Source organism: Lygodium microphyllum, chromosome 23, assembly GCF_053477565.2.
Source record: "Lygodium microphyllum isolate KBCC chromosome 23, Lygodium_microphyllum_v1.1.10, whole genome shotgun sequence".
NCBI lineage: Eukaryota > Viridiplantae > Streptophyta > Polypodiopsida > Schizaeales > Lygodiaceae > Lygodium > Lygodium microphyllum.
Window position 1 is genome coordinate 74881839 of NC_141157.1, and position 10801 is coordinate 74892639.

Sequence of the window (10801 nt, forward strand, 5' to 3'; positions counted from 1 at the left end):
GCAGTAGGCAGCCCAAAACCTTGACATATCAAGTTGTCCTAACAAGTTTGTTTTCATAACAACCACTTCACATGAGCTTAGATACCCCCCTCTTGCTTGAGCGGAGGCTCCTGTAAATATGAGCACCCCCACTAGTACGATATCTAATTCACATACACTATTTTCGTGCAACGTTTCAGTGATATTTACTATAGCACTCGGCTTGCAGATTGCTAATAGCTACTAGCGACCAAAAAAAGAAGCCAAATATGGTGAAACAATAAGAATATTTTTCTTCCAAGTTTGGTGGAGTGGACACTAATGAATCCAGAGGACCAAAAATTCTACCCTTTTGATTTTTTTTTGTAAGTTTGCGGCTTGAAGATCCAACCAAATGACATATAAAGATATGCAAAACTTCAATGGTAGGTGCTACCCATGGGAAGCTACTCTAGTTGCAAAAAATACTTGGATACATCCACTTTTCCTATTTACTTTTCCCAACTTGAGAACTAAGAAGTGGATATTTTTGTGACCAACTTGTTTTTACAACTAGTTCTAGGTGCTCCACGCCTAAGCCACGCAAAGTGTAGCACTAGGCAAGTGCTTCGCATCATCTCTCTCTCTCTCTCTCTCTCTCTCTCTCTCTCTCTCTCTCTCTCTCTCTCTCTCTCTCTCTCTCTCTAACTTACTTCTCTCCAAGTCCATTTGGTGGCCAAATAAGTTGTTCACATTAATCCACAAGGAGTGTATCATTGGAAGGGAAACCCTTGCTTCTTCAATATAAACTCACTTCTTAAATGGATTTACTTTATTGTGACCACTCCTCACCTAGTAGACACACATGAGATGCTAATCTTTACCTCCATACAAATACCATGTATGCATGAAGATGCAATTACATGTGGTGTGTCTTCAATGTAAGAGCAAAGAGTTGGTATTGTCAGGAATATATGTTATGCAATGGTTCCTATAATGATTTTGCGAGGGTAAGCTTGTTTAGTTTTGTAACTATGTTCTTGACTTTAATAAGAATTGCCAACTTCCTAGTATTTGTCAAGGGCATGCAGGTGCCCATTTAAGTGGCTTGGCGATTTTCCATTGCTTACAAACAATAGGGTTAACTTGATCTTGCTGTAGTTGAAAATATTTGCTCATAAGTGGCAAATGTACTATGGAGTAGTAATCTTCATGGTGGCAAATTTCTTATTTGCCTTTCCTTTTGTATGCCTATTGGCTATCCTCATGAGGACCATCCTCTACACAATGGATGGCTTGCATTTGGGTTTCTACCATTTTTATGCTCTATTGCCACTCTCATAATACACTTTCTATTGAGGAGGATCTACTTATTTATTTCCAACTAGTAAAGAAGGCTACAATGATGTGTGAGACATTGGCTTATCAAAGCAAAAGAAAGCTTTTACAAAGGTGGAATCATTTCTACGTTGGAGGAATGACACATGAACTAAACCTCATGAAACTTGCTAGGTGCTGCAAAATGGAGAGGATGAAGGTGTAGAGCACAAGACGCATATGTGGATAAAGAATGTATGGATGTATGTATGGAGATTTATGTTTGTGTGGGACAAAGGGTTTCACAAAGAAGATGAAAAAGAAACAGAAGAGGGAGGAGAAGGAGGAGTAGGAAGAAGAAGAAGAAGAAGAAGAAGAAGAAGAAGAAGAAGAAGAAAGCCTTACCATCACTTCCCTTTTTCTAATTTCAAAAGGAAGGTTCTGGGGGGTTAATTGAGCATCTACTAGGTGGCACCCCCAAAACCTCTATCAATACATATTTTAGTTGTTAGGATGTGTTTTTTAGTGAGCTTGTATAGGTGAGCTTTTAAGCCATGAAATAAAAAAGGCAAGCTTTTGTATTTACAATGTGATTTGTGGATGAGTGATGCCATGATCTAAGGGAGTCACTCTATCGGTTTCCTTCTCCTTCAGAGAAAAGTAATAAAATAAAAAAGAAAATTGAAAATGAAAATTAGAGATGAGGCAAAAGCAATGGTAGGGACTACAATCATGATATGGAGAAAAACACCCGAGATTGTAGATTTATAGTTAACTTTTAGAGAGTCGATGGAAAGGGTAGTAGAAACATTGATGATTGGTGTTGCATAGTCAACTAGGTTTGTTATCTCTATTATAATGCTTCCATACAAAATATATCATTTTTATAATTCTTCCATACAAAATATGTCATTTTTCTTACATACCTTATGATGAAAGAAATAATGATAGAGACACCATAACATCGTATAATCTAAATTATGTTTAAGTCATTGGCATACGAGGGCAAAAAGTCATGTTCAACACGTATCATGAATAGAGTTCATAAAACTACATAGCTCTAAATATCTTGCAAAGCATGGTAAACAAGATGCTTGTCATTCTCTATGCCTAGGTAATGTCAGCCAAGATCCTTGCACTGCTGACCAAGCTCCCTGCATCTAGCAAATACATTGAATATTGTGTCTCTCTCCTTGGTAAAACTAGATAATAGCCACCTGTATATCCCATTAGTTGCCATAAAATGTCACCCATAATAATTAGGTCTATTTATTAATTACATATTTAAATATAAATATCACTTATAAAAGTATGATGACCACTCTGATCCTCCTCGCAAATATTCATTGCCTACTTTGGTGCGCTCATATGGCAAGCTCTTACTTTGCTCCCCTAACATGTTCCGCTTTGCATTGAAGAGGGATCGTGAAACTTCTCGCCTCTATCCTACCTCATAATGGGCCATGGATATCCCTTCTTTGAGAAATTTGAGGTCATGAGAGTCCTCATCTTAACAATAAGAAATGATTTTAGTCCCTATGGGCACATCACTCAATACAAGACAAGTGAAACTCAATATAGAGGGCGTGATACAAGCCTCTTCCTCATTCTCATATATATATCCATGCTTAACTAGCAAGGTCAAGGTTCTATAATGTACAAACATTGCCTTCCTTGCATGCTTGGCAATAATAGGCAAATGGTCTACAATGATGCTACATACCACAAACCATCCCTCATCTACAACATATCTGATGCCAAATGATGCAATAGTCATTGACAGAGAAACTGAGAAACGATCCCATGGCAAACAATTTGTAGACTCCATCATTTCCATAGCAAGACCAATGGGAAAGTCAGCCCACATTAGCTTGGCCATAGTCATACATGGCTCTCCCCCGCGGCACAATGCACTATCAATATTCTTTAAAAATTCATACACATAAAAAAGTCAATCATGGACATAGAAAAAATTATGAAGGTATCAAATCAAATTAAAAATACTCACATGATAGGCCGATTTGCACTAGTTACTATATCCTTTAAAAGGACCTTTACCATAGTATCAAACACCTCTCTCCTTTGTCCTTGGTTATCTACTATCTTGTCTAAGCACCTCTTTGTGCAAGACTCTCGTCTTGAGGCATACAAGGTAGACCCCATCCTCTTTGTGCAAGACTCTCGTCTTGAGGCATACAAGGTTGACCCCATCCTCTTACTACTAGTGGAATCTAACTCGATCTCCATATGTACAAGCCTATCTTGTGTGCTTATGTATTCACTATATTCATCTTCTTCATTATCTCATTCCCTTCCCCTCCTCTCTATCGAGTTTCTTGAAAACCTAGTCCATGCATTACCACATCATGTTATCTATCGAGATAAAATGATACATTAGCTTACAATCAAATAGCCATTTTCATTGTTTACCTTCCCAAATGACTTGCTCCAAGGAATAGATATGTCCATGCGAATAGTCCAACCACCAAGGACACTCATTGTACTCCCAAGCACTGGTTTCTTGTTCCTTCCATGAGTTTCTTGCTCAAACCAACATGGGCTTTGGCATATCAAAACTTGCCTCCCTCTCTAAGGTCCTTGCCCACCTACACCACATAGGTAGTTGTATTATCTTTTGTGTATACTCTACAATGACAAACAATACATTGTTCAAACAAAGCACCTACCCATACACCACTCTCCTTGAGGATTCTTCTAGTTGTGGTTGTTTCTTTGCTTCCTTACTTATGCTCACATCCTTCCCCATAGACTATGGAATGCTTCATCTATATGTTTACTCTGAGAATCCTCCAATTACTTATAAAATGCTCTTCATTGATGAGGTTCATTAGTGACGGCTATAATGGATTTCTAGGTTATACACTTAACTTGGTTGCAGAAAAGGATGTCCTCAGATTGGAGAATCGTCTTTTATCAAAACATAACAATAAGCTATTGTAGAAGCTAGAGGCTAATGTCTTATTACAACTCATCAGTTGCTAACACACACACACACACACACACACACACACACACACACACACACACACACACACACACAGAAGAGAAGAAGAAAGGAGGAGAGTAAAAGAGGCGAAGGAGAAGAGAAGAGAAGAAGAGAGGAGGAGAGTAAAAGAGGCGGAGGAGAAGAGAAGAGAAGAAGAGAGGAGGAGAGAGCCGCCAAACCGTCTAGAGCTCAAGATTGTTAGAGCTTGGAGTTACTGCCATGTAGACATCTTGCAATGGTCCCAAAGAGGAGATATTCTGAAGTGAGGAGCGCAAGAGCTACCAACACAGTCGCAAATGTGGTTGACACACTATCATATGTGATATAAGACCAAGTTACTTCGTAAATTAATGTCATTCAACACATAGCTAGAACGTAATGATAGAACAAGTAAAGACTATTATATTAAAAATTTCATAATTCAAAGTTAATAAATTACATAACATCACATTGAGTAAATGATCTTAAGTTTTTATAAACAAATAATAGTATCAATATTAAATTCCTTGGCACTTACAAATTACGTATATATTTAGGAAATGATAAAAGTTGCATTAAGATTAATCGTTTTAACATTTATAGATAATGAAAAGATGAAAGTTACATTAAGAATAATTCTTTTTACATTTATCAATCATGTAAACATTGGAAAGATGGAAGTTGCATTAAGAATAGATTTTTTGTATTATAAATAATGTAAACGTTGAAAAGATGAAGGTTGCATTAAGAATTTTCTTTTTGTATTTATAAATTATGTAAACATTGGAAAGATAAAAGCTGCATTAAGAATAATTCTTTTTGTATTTATAAATCATGTAAATATTAAAAAGAGAAAAATTATATTAAGGTTTTTTTGTATTTATAAATTATGTAAAATATTAGAAAAGATAGACATTACATTAAAACTAATTTTTTGCATTTATAATTATGTAAGCATTAGGATAAGTGAAGTTATATTAAGAATAATTCATTTAGTTTTTACAAACTATGTGAATGTAAGGGATGGTGAAAATTGTATCAATAATAATTCTCTTTGCACTTGTGAAATTCTTAAATATCAAGAAATATTTCCTTAGTACTTATAAACATAGAAAAAATAGATTTTTCTTGGTATTAAGAGAATTAGAAAAATTAAAATAGATGGTCGAGATTATCGATTAGGGATACTTCTTATGTACTTATAATTAAAATAGATGATCAAGTATCCTTAATTGTCGATCTTGATAATCTATTAGGGATACTTCTAATGTACTTATAATTAAAATGGATACTTCTTATGTACTTATAATCACATAGTTTGTAAAAACTAAAGAAATTATTCTTAATGCAACTTCACTTATCCTAATATTTACATATTATGAATGCAAAAGAATTATTCATAATGCAACTTTCACCTTTTCTAATATTTTAGGTAATTTATAAATATAAAAAAATTGTTAATGCAATTTTTATATTTTCAACATTCACATGTTTTATAAATACAAAAATAATTATTCTTATTATTGTAGCTTTTATCTTTCCAACGTTTGCATAATTATAAATGTAAAAATAAATTATTCTTAATGCAACTTTCATCTTTCCAATGTTCACATGATGATTTATAAATAAAAAATAATTATTTTAAATGCAAATTTCATCTTTCCATGATTTATAAATGCAAACAAAATTATTCTTAATGCAACTTTCACCCTTTCCTAAATATTTACACAATTTGTAAGTGCTAAGGAATTTAATATTGATCATGTGATGTTATGCAATTTATTCTAACTTAAAATTATGCAATTTTTAATTTAATGGTATTTACATATTCTATCATTATATTTTTAGCCATGTGTTGAATGTCATTTATTTCTGAAGGAACCTAGTCTTATGCTACGTGTGATGGTGTGTCAACCACGTTTGTGACTGCATTGGTAGCTCCCTCGCTCCTCGCTCTAGAATATCTCCTCTTTGGGGCCATTGTGAGAAGATGTATGCAACATTAACTCCAAGCTCTAACGGTCTTGAGCTCTAGATGGTTTGGCAGCTCTATAATGCGAGATCATGACTTCACTAGAGGAAAGACTTGTGTTGAAGTACTTGTGGGCCAGAGTGGTGCTCCTCTTGTGATCAAGGATATCCTCCTCTTGCTCTCACTCCTTCTCTTTCATTACTCTCTTTCCTTTCTATCATTCTCTCCCTCTTATCTATTCCTTCCTTTCTTGCTCTCTTCTTTTTCGCTTTCTTGCTTCTCTCCTTTTCCTCCACCTCTTCTACTCTCCTCCTCTCTGATTCTTCTCTTCTCTTCCCTGTGTGTGTAGGTGTATGTGGATAGCCTTTATGGCCTTTGGCTAAGGCTTTTATCCTTTGCCTAATAGTCTAATTCACTCCTCGTTTAGTCACGTGGAGCTCCAGATGGCCTGGTCGTTGAGAGTGGAGACAACTACAAGTTTGTTAGCTTCGAGGACGTTGTTGATTGTGTAATTCACATAGACTTGTTGGATTTAATGTGTAGCGGCTTGATGATTTTGATATTAACCTTCATTGTATGTTTGATGGCAGTGCATTCAATAATGATGATAGTGGCCTGATTGTCAGCGGCACAACTCGTCTCGCCTTTTTGTTTTTTTTTTCTTCTCAAAAGACTTTATTAAGTTTTTTTTTTTTGAACCTTTAAAACCTACTCCCCCCCTTAGTAGGAGTTTACATGGAAGGGGGAAAAGAGTAGGGTAGCAAATTGATGGGTGGTAATAAGGCATTAGCACTAATGCTTATGCTAGCCCTTATAGTGTTTGATTAAGGCTTTTAGCCTTAGCCTATCAATCTAATTCACTTCTCATTGAGTTGCGTGGAGCTCCAAATGGTCTGGTGGTTGAGTGGAGACGAGTGCGAGTATGTTAGCTCTTCAAGGACGTTGTCGATTATGCAATTCGCATAGGTTTATTGGATTTAATGGCTGGCAATGGCTTGATGATTTCAATGTTAACCTTCATCATATGTTTGATATGGCAGTGCATTCAATGATGATGATGGTGGGCTAACTATCAACGACACAACTCATCTCACATTTTCATTTTTTTTCCTTCTCAGTTAAATGTTGTTTTTCAAACATTTAAAACCTTTAACCCCCTTAATACGAGTTCATGTGGAAGGGGGAAAAGAGAATTACAACAACTAAATCTAAACCCATTTTTATGTATCTCAAAGTTTCATGCACTCTCTACAATATCTCTAGGAATAGTAGATGGTTACCACAATTTAGGGAGTGTCTCTTTCACTAAATTCAAAGGGCTTGTATGGAAATATCCAGTTATGGTAGATACAAGACTAACACATTTTAAATTGTTTATTCCATCATCTAGATACATTCATAAGCATCTTATGTCAATACAATAGGGCATGGGCAAAATATTTGACTCAAGGCCACTCTTAGAGATCAACTACAAGACTAGTGTTATGATTGGTGTTGTACTTGACTTTTCTCAATCCCTTTGTTTGGTACTTCCACATACCCATATACTTTAGCTATTTGGCATTCTCAATGTCATGCTTCATCCTACATAAAAAACTTTGGATCCTTCTTTCTTGCTTGTTTTGCCATTTTATAAGCATTTTGTCCAAGTCTTGAGGTGAAATTTTAACTTGAATCATTATATCTTTAGGGAGATACCTAAACTTAGTGAGCCCTGTTTTGCCTGTTGTAAGCATTGGCATGGCAACAACCTAGGTGACAATATTAGAAGAGTAGATGTGCTCGATACAAGGGAGGGTAAAGCTAATGTATGGTATTGGAAATGGTAGTTAAACTTTATGAAGTCTTGAAATTTGTCCATGTGTGCTATTTATAACATGCTTTGATAAGTATGACATGAGCATATGCATTTAAAGTACAAGTTGTAAGTTTAACTTTTGAGATTGCCCCATCTCATTTGAGTCAACTTGGAGTGGTACCAAACGCCACTTTGAATCTCTTGCCTTCTTTTAGGGCATTCGCTTTCCTTTCTTTTCTTCCAACTTCATCCCCTACCCTCAATACACATAGAACATTATATTGTATAGTAATTTCCTCCCTTAAGATAATTGATCTTCACCTTGGCAAGTTGCATCACAATTGGGGGTTGAAAGCTATGAGCATAGATTATCACTAATTTGAAATCTCTTTTATTGGAAATACTACATAAAACAACATGAATTGGGAACATGCAACATACTACTTTAGAGATCCTCTAGAAAGAAACAACTATAAGATTGGTAGTAGAAAAGTGAAGTGGAGAAAACAAATAGTACAACCCTAGCTCGAATAAAGAGTGTAGCAAGTTGAACAAATGGATGACATTGCAACCAATGCTTACACTTTGCACCATCGAAGCATACACAAAGAGTCTATATGTTCCCTCTTTGTAGCTCAGATAGCTCATCATTTTAAATAGAGTTTATATCAATTTGCCATCAATGGATTTAACTGACCTATACTAAACTGCAAACTTTCACAAAAGGGAGAAAAACCTACAATTGAGAATAAAGGACAAGGATGCACCATCCAAAAAGGGAATTGATACTAGTCAAACAAAGGTGTGGGGAGTAAGATTATGAATGACTAGTTATTGTTTACATTATTTCTATGCTCAATTACCAACATATCTCATCCACCACTTTGGAGGATACGCTACTTTTAGCTATGTGAGATGAATGTGTTTCGTTAAAAATTTGTAAACGAAAGGACATCGAAATCATGAAGCAATTGTGACACCATGGAAGCTAGCAAGCACATCTCGGGGAAAGAATCGATGGGGTATAGAGAAATAAAGGCCACCTAGTTGGGGTCGAGTGGGGAAGGATAGGAGGATGTGACATTTGTTGATGAAGGTGCTGAAGGAACATAATGGAGAAGGGATGGATTGATAGGGAGCTAAGTGTCACGAAACTAGCGTGGAAGGAACGCGGAGGCGACCACAAATAAGCGCGCGCGTGCGCGCACAGCAAGCCTGCAGGACTGCGGCATAGCTGTTATAGAGAGAGAGAGAGAGAGAGAGAGAGAGAGAGAGAGAGAGCTCATAATGGCTGCACAGGGTTTGATCGTGCTCGTGATCGTGAATGCTGCAGCAGCGCTTGTTGCCCATAACGCTGGTATAACGCTGCTTGGTTGCCCATTACGCTGGTATAACTCTTATCAGTATAAGGTTTGAAGATTTATGAATTAAGGTTTTGGTGGGTGTGTGTGTGTATGCGAGAAGCAGCAGCAGCCGCTGGGAATAATTATATGGTATTGAAGGAGACGTGCCGATGCGGGGGCATGAGGAGCCACGATGAGGAGGTGGTGTACTGCAGGATGGAGGAGGACATCGTGTCCACCACCACGGCCAGCCCCGACAACCCCGCCCGCGCCTACTTCGTCCGGGTCCTCAACAACTGCGCCCGCTGCTCCGCCCGATGGGTGGCTGTGGAGGGGGATGCGCCCGGCTACCCCACCCTCGTGAAGGGCGGCCAGCCCCTCAACCCTTGGGAGTTCGTGGTGCTCGGCCCCCTCTCCGGCACCCCTCGCCACCACCCCCCCACCCAAGCCAACTTCGACTGCCTATCCCCATCCCCATGATTTATTAACCACCACCACCACCACCACCCCTCCTTCCCTTCTTCTTATATACCATCACCCATCACCACCACCACCACCAAACCCCCCCCGGCCCTTCCTTCATCCATGATGAATCAACCACTCCCTCTACCATCCTTCATGAAATCATTACCTCCTTGCGTGACTGTTGCTACAAACTCCTTTCATGAATACCTCCTTGCCTTCTCTTGCTATCATATTGCCACCGCAAACTCCCTTCATCACATTACCTCTTGCCTACTCTCTACCACATTATCGCTAGAAACTCTCTTCATCCATTATGAATCCTAACCTCCTTGCCCATTCTCTCTGTAATATCTCTTGTCCAAACTCTCTTGACATGAAATTCCATCATCAATTGGCCTAGTCTCTCTACCTCACGAATTTCACCTCCTAACCTATTTTCTCTCAACATTGTTGTTACAAACTCTCTTCATGTTCACCACATTGCCACCTAAGCAACTTTCCTATAACCTAACCACAAACTACTTTGGAATTCTCTAGTTCAACTTCCCAAATTATATGTTGTATTAGCTATGTCTACCATCCATAGAACCACAAGTCCTAACCTCAATCACAAGTCCATATCACAATATGTCCTAACCACAATCCCACTTGGTCTAACAACCCTTAAAGCCACCTTTATTGTACTCTTTATAATATTTTACTAGCAACTCATTATTAAAAGTTCACTTCATTTTATTAGTGCTTTGTCACCTAGCAAATTTTGATAATATATAACCCTTCTAACTTCTCAAAGAGAAAGTTACTTTTATTGTTGCCCAGTGCTAAGCTTTCACTTTGTTACATAGCAAATGCTGTCATTTAAAGTTTCTTGAACTAGCAACACAATAGGCTACCATCCATCACAAAGGTATAAACCTTGATCCAATGTGATTCTCTCTCAAGAAGATTTGGGGGCAAGGTGG

At 37.5% G+C, this 10801-nt stretch overlaps 1 protein-coding gene across 3 annotated transcripts; it reads left to right on the forward strand.

The window, feature by feature from the left end:
• The first annotated feature begins 9010 nt into the window (after window positions 1-9010).
• Window positions 9011-10585, forward strand: LOC148016345 (uncharacterized). 3 transcript variants are annotated; one of them, XM_087664141.1, is made up of 2 exons: window positions 9011-9388; window positions 9496-10585. In XM_087664141.1, the coding sequence occupies exons 1-2, from the start codon at window positions 9319-9321 to the stop codon at window positions 9852-9854; spliced, it is 429 nt and encodes a 142-aa protein (XP_087520267.1). In that variant the 5' UTR covers window positions 9011-9318; the 3' UTR covers window positions 9855-10585. The 3 variants fall into 3 exon arrangements, with proteins under 3 accessions (XP_087520267.1, XP_087520269.1, XP_087520268.1); XM_087664143.1 differs by having other exon boundaries at window positions 9502-10585; XM_087664142.1 differs by having other exon boundaries at window positions 9014-9388; window positions 9499-10585.
• The last annotated feature ends 216 nt before the right edge of the window (window positions 10586-10801 follow it).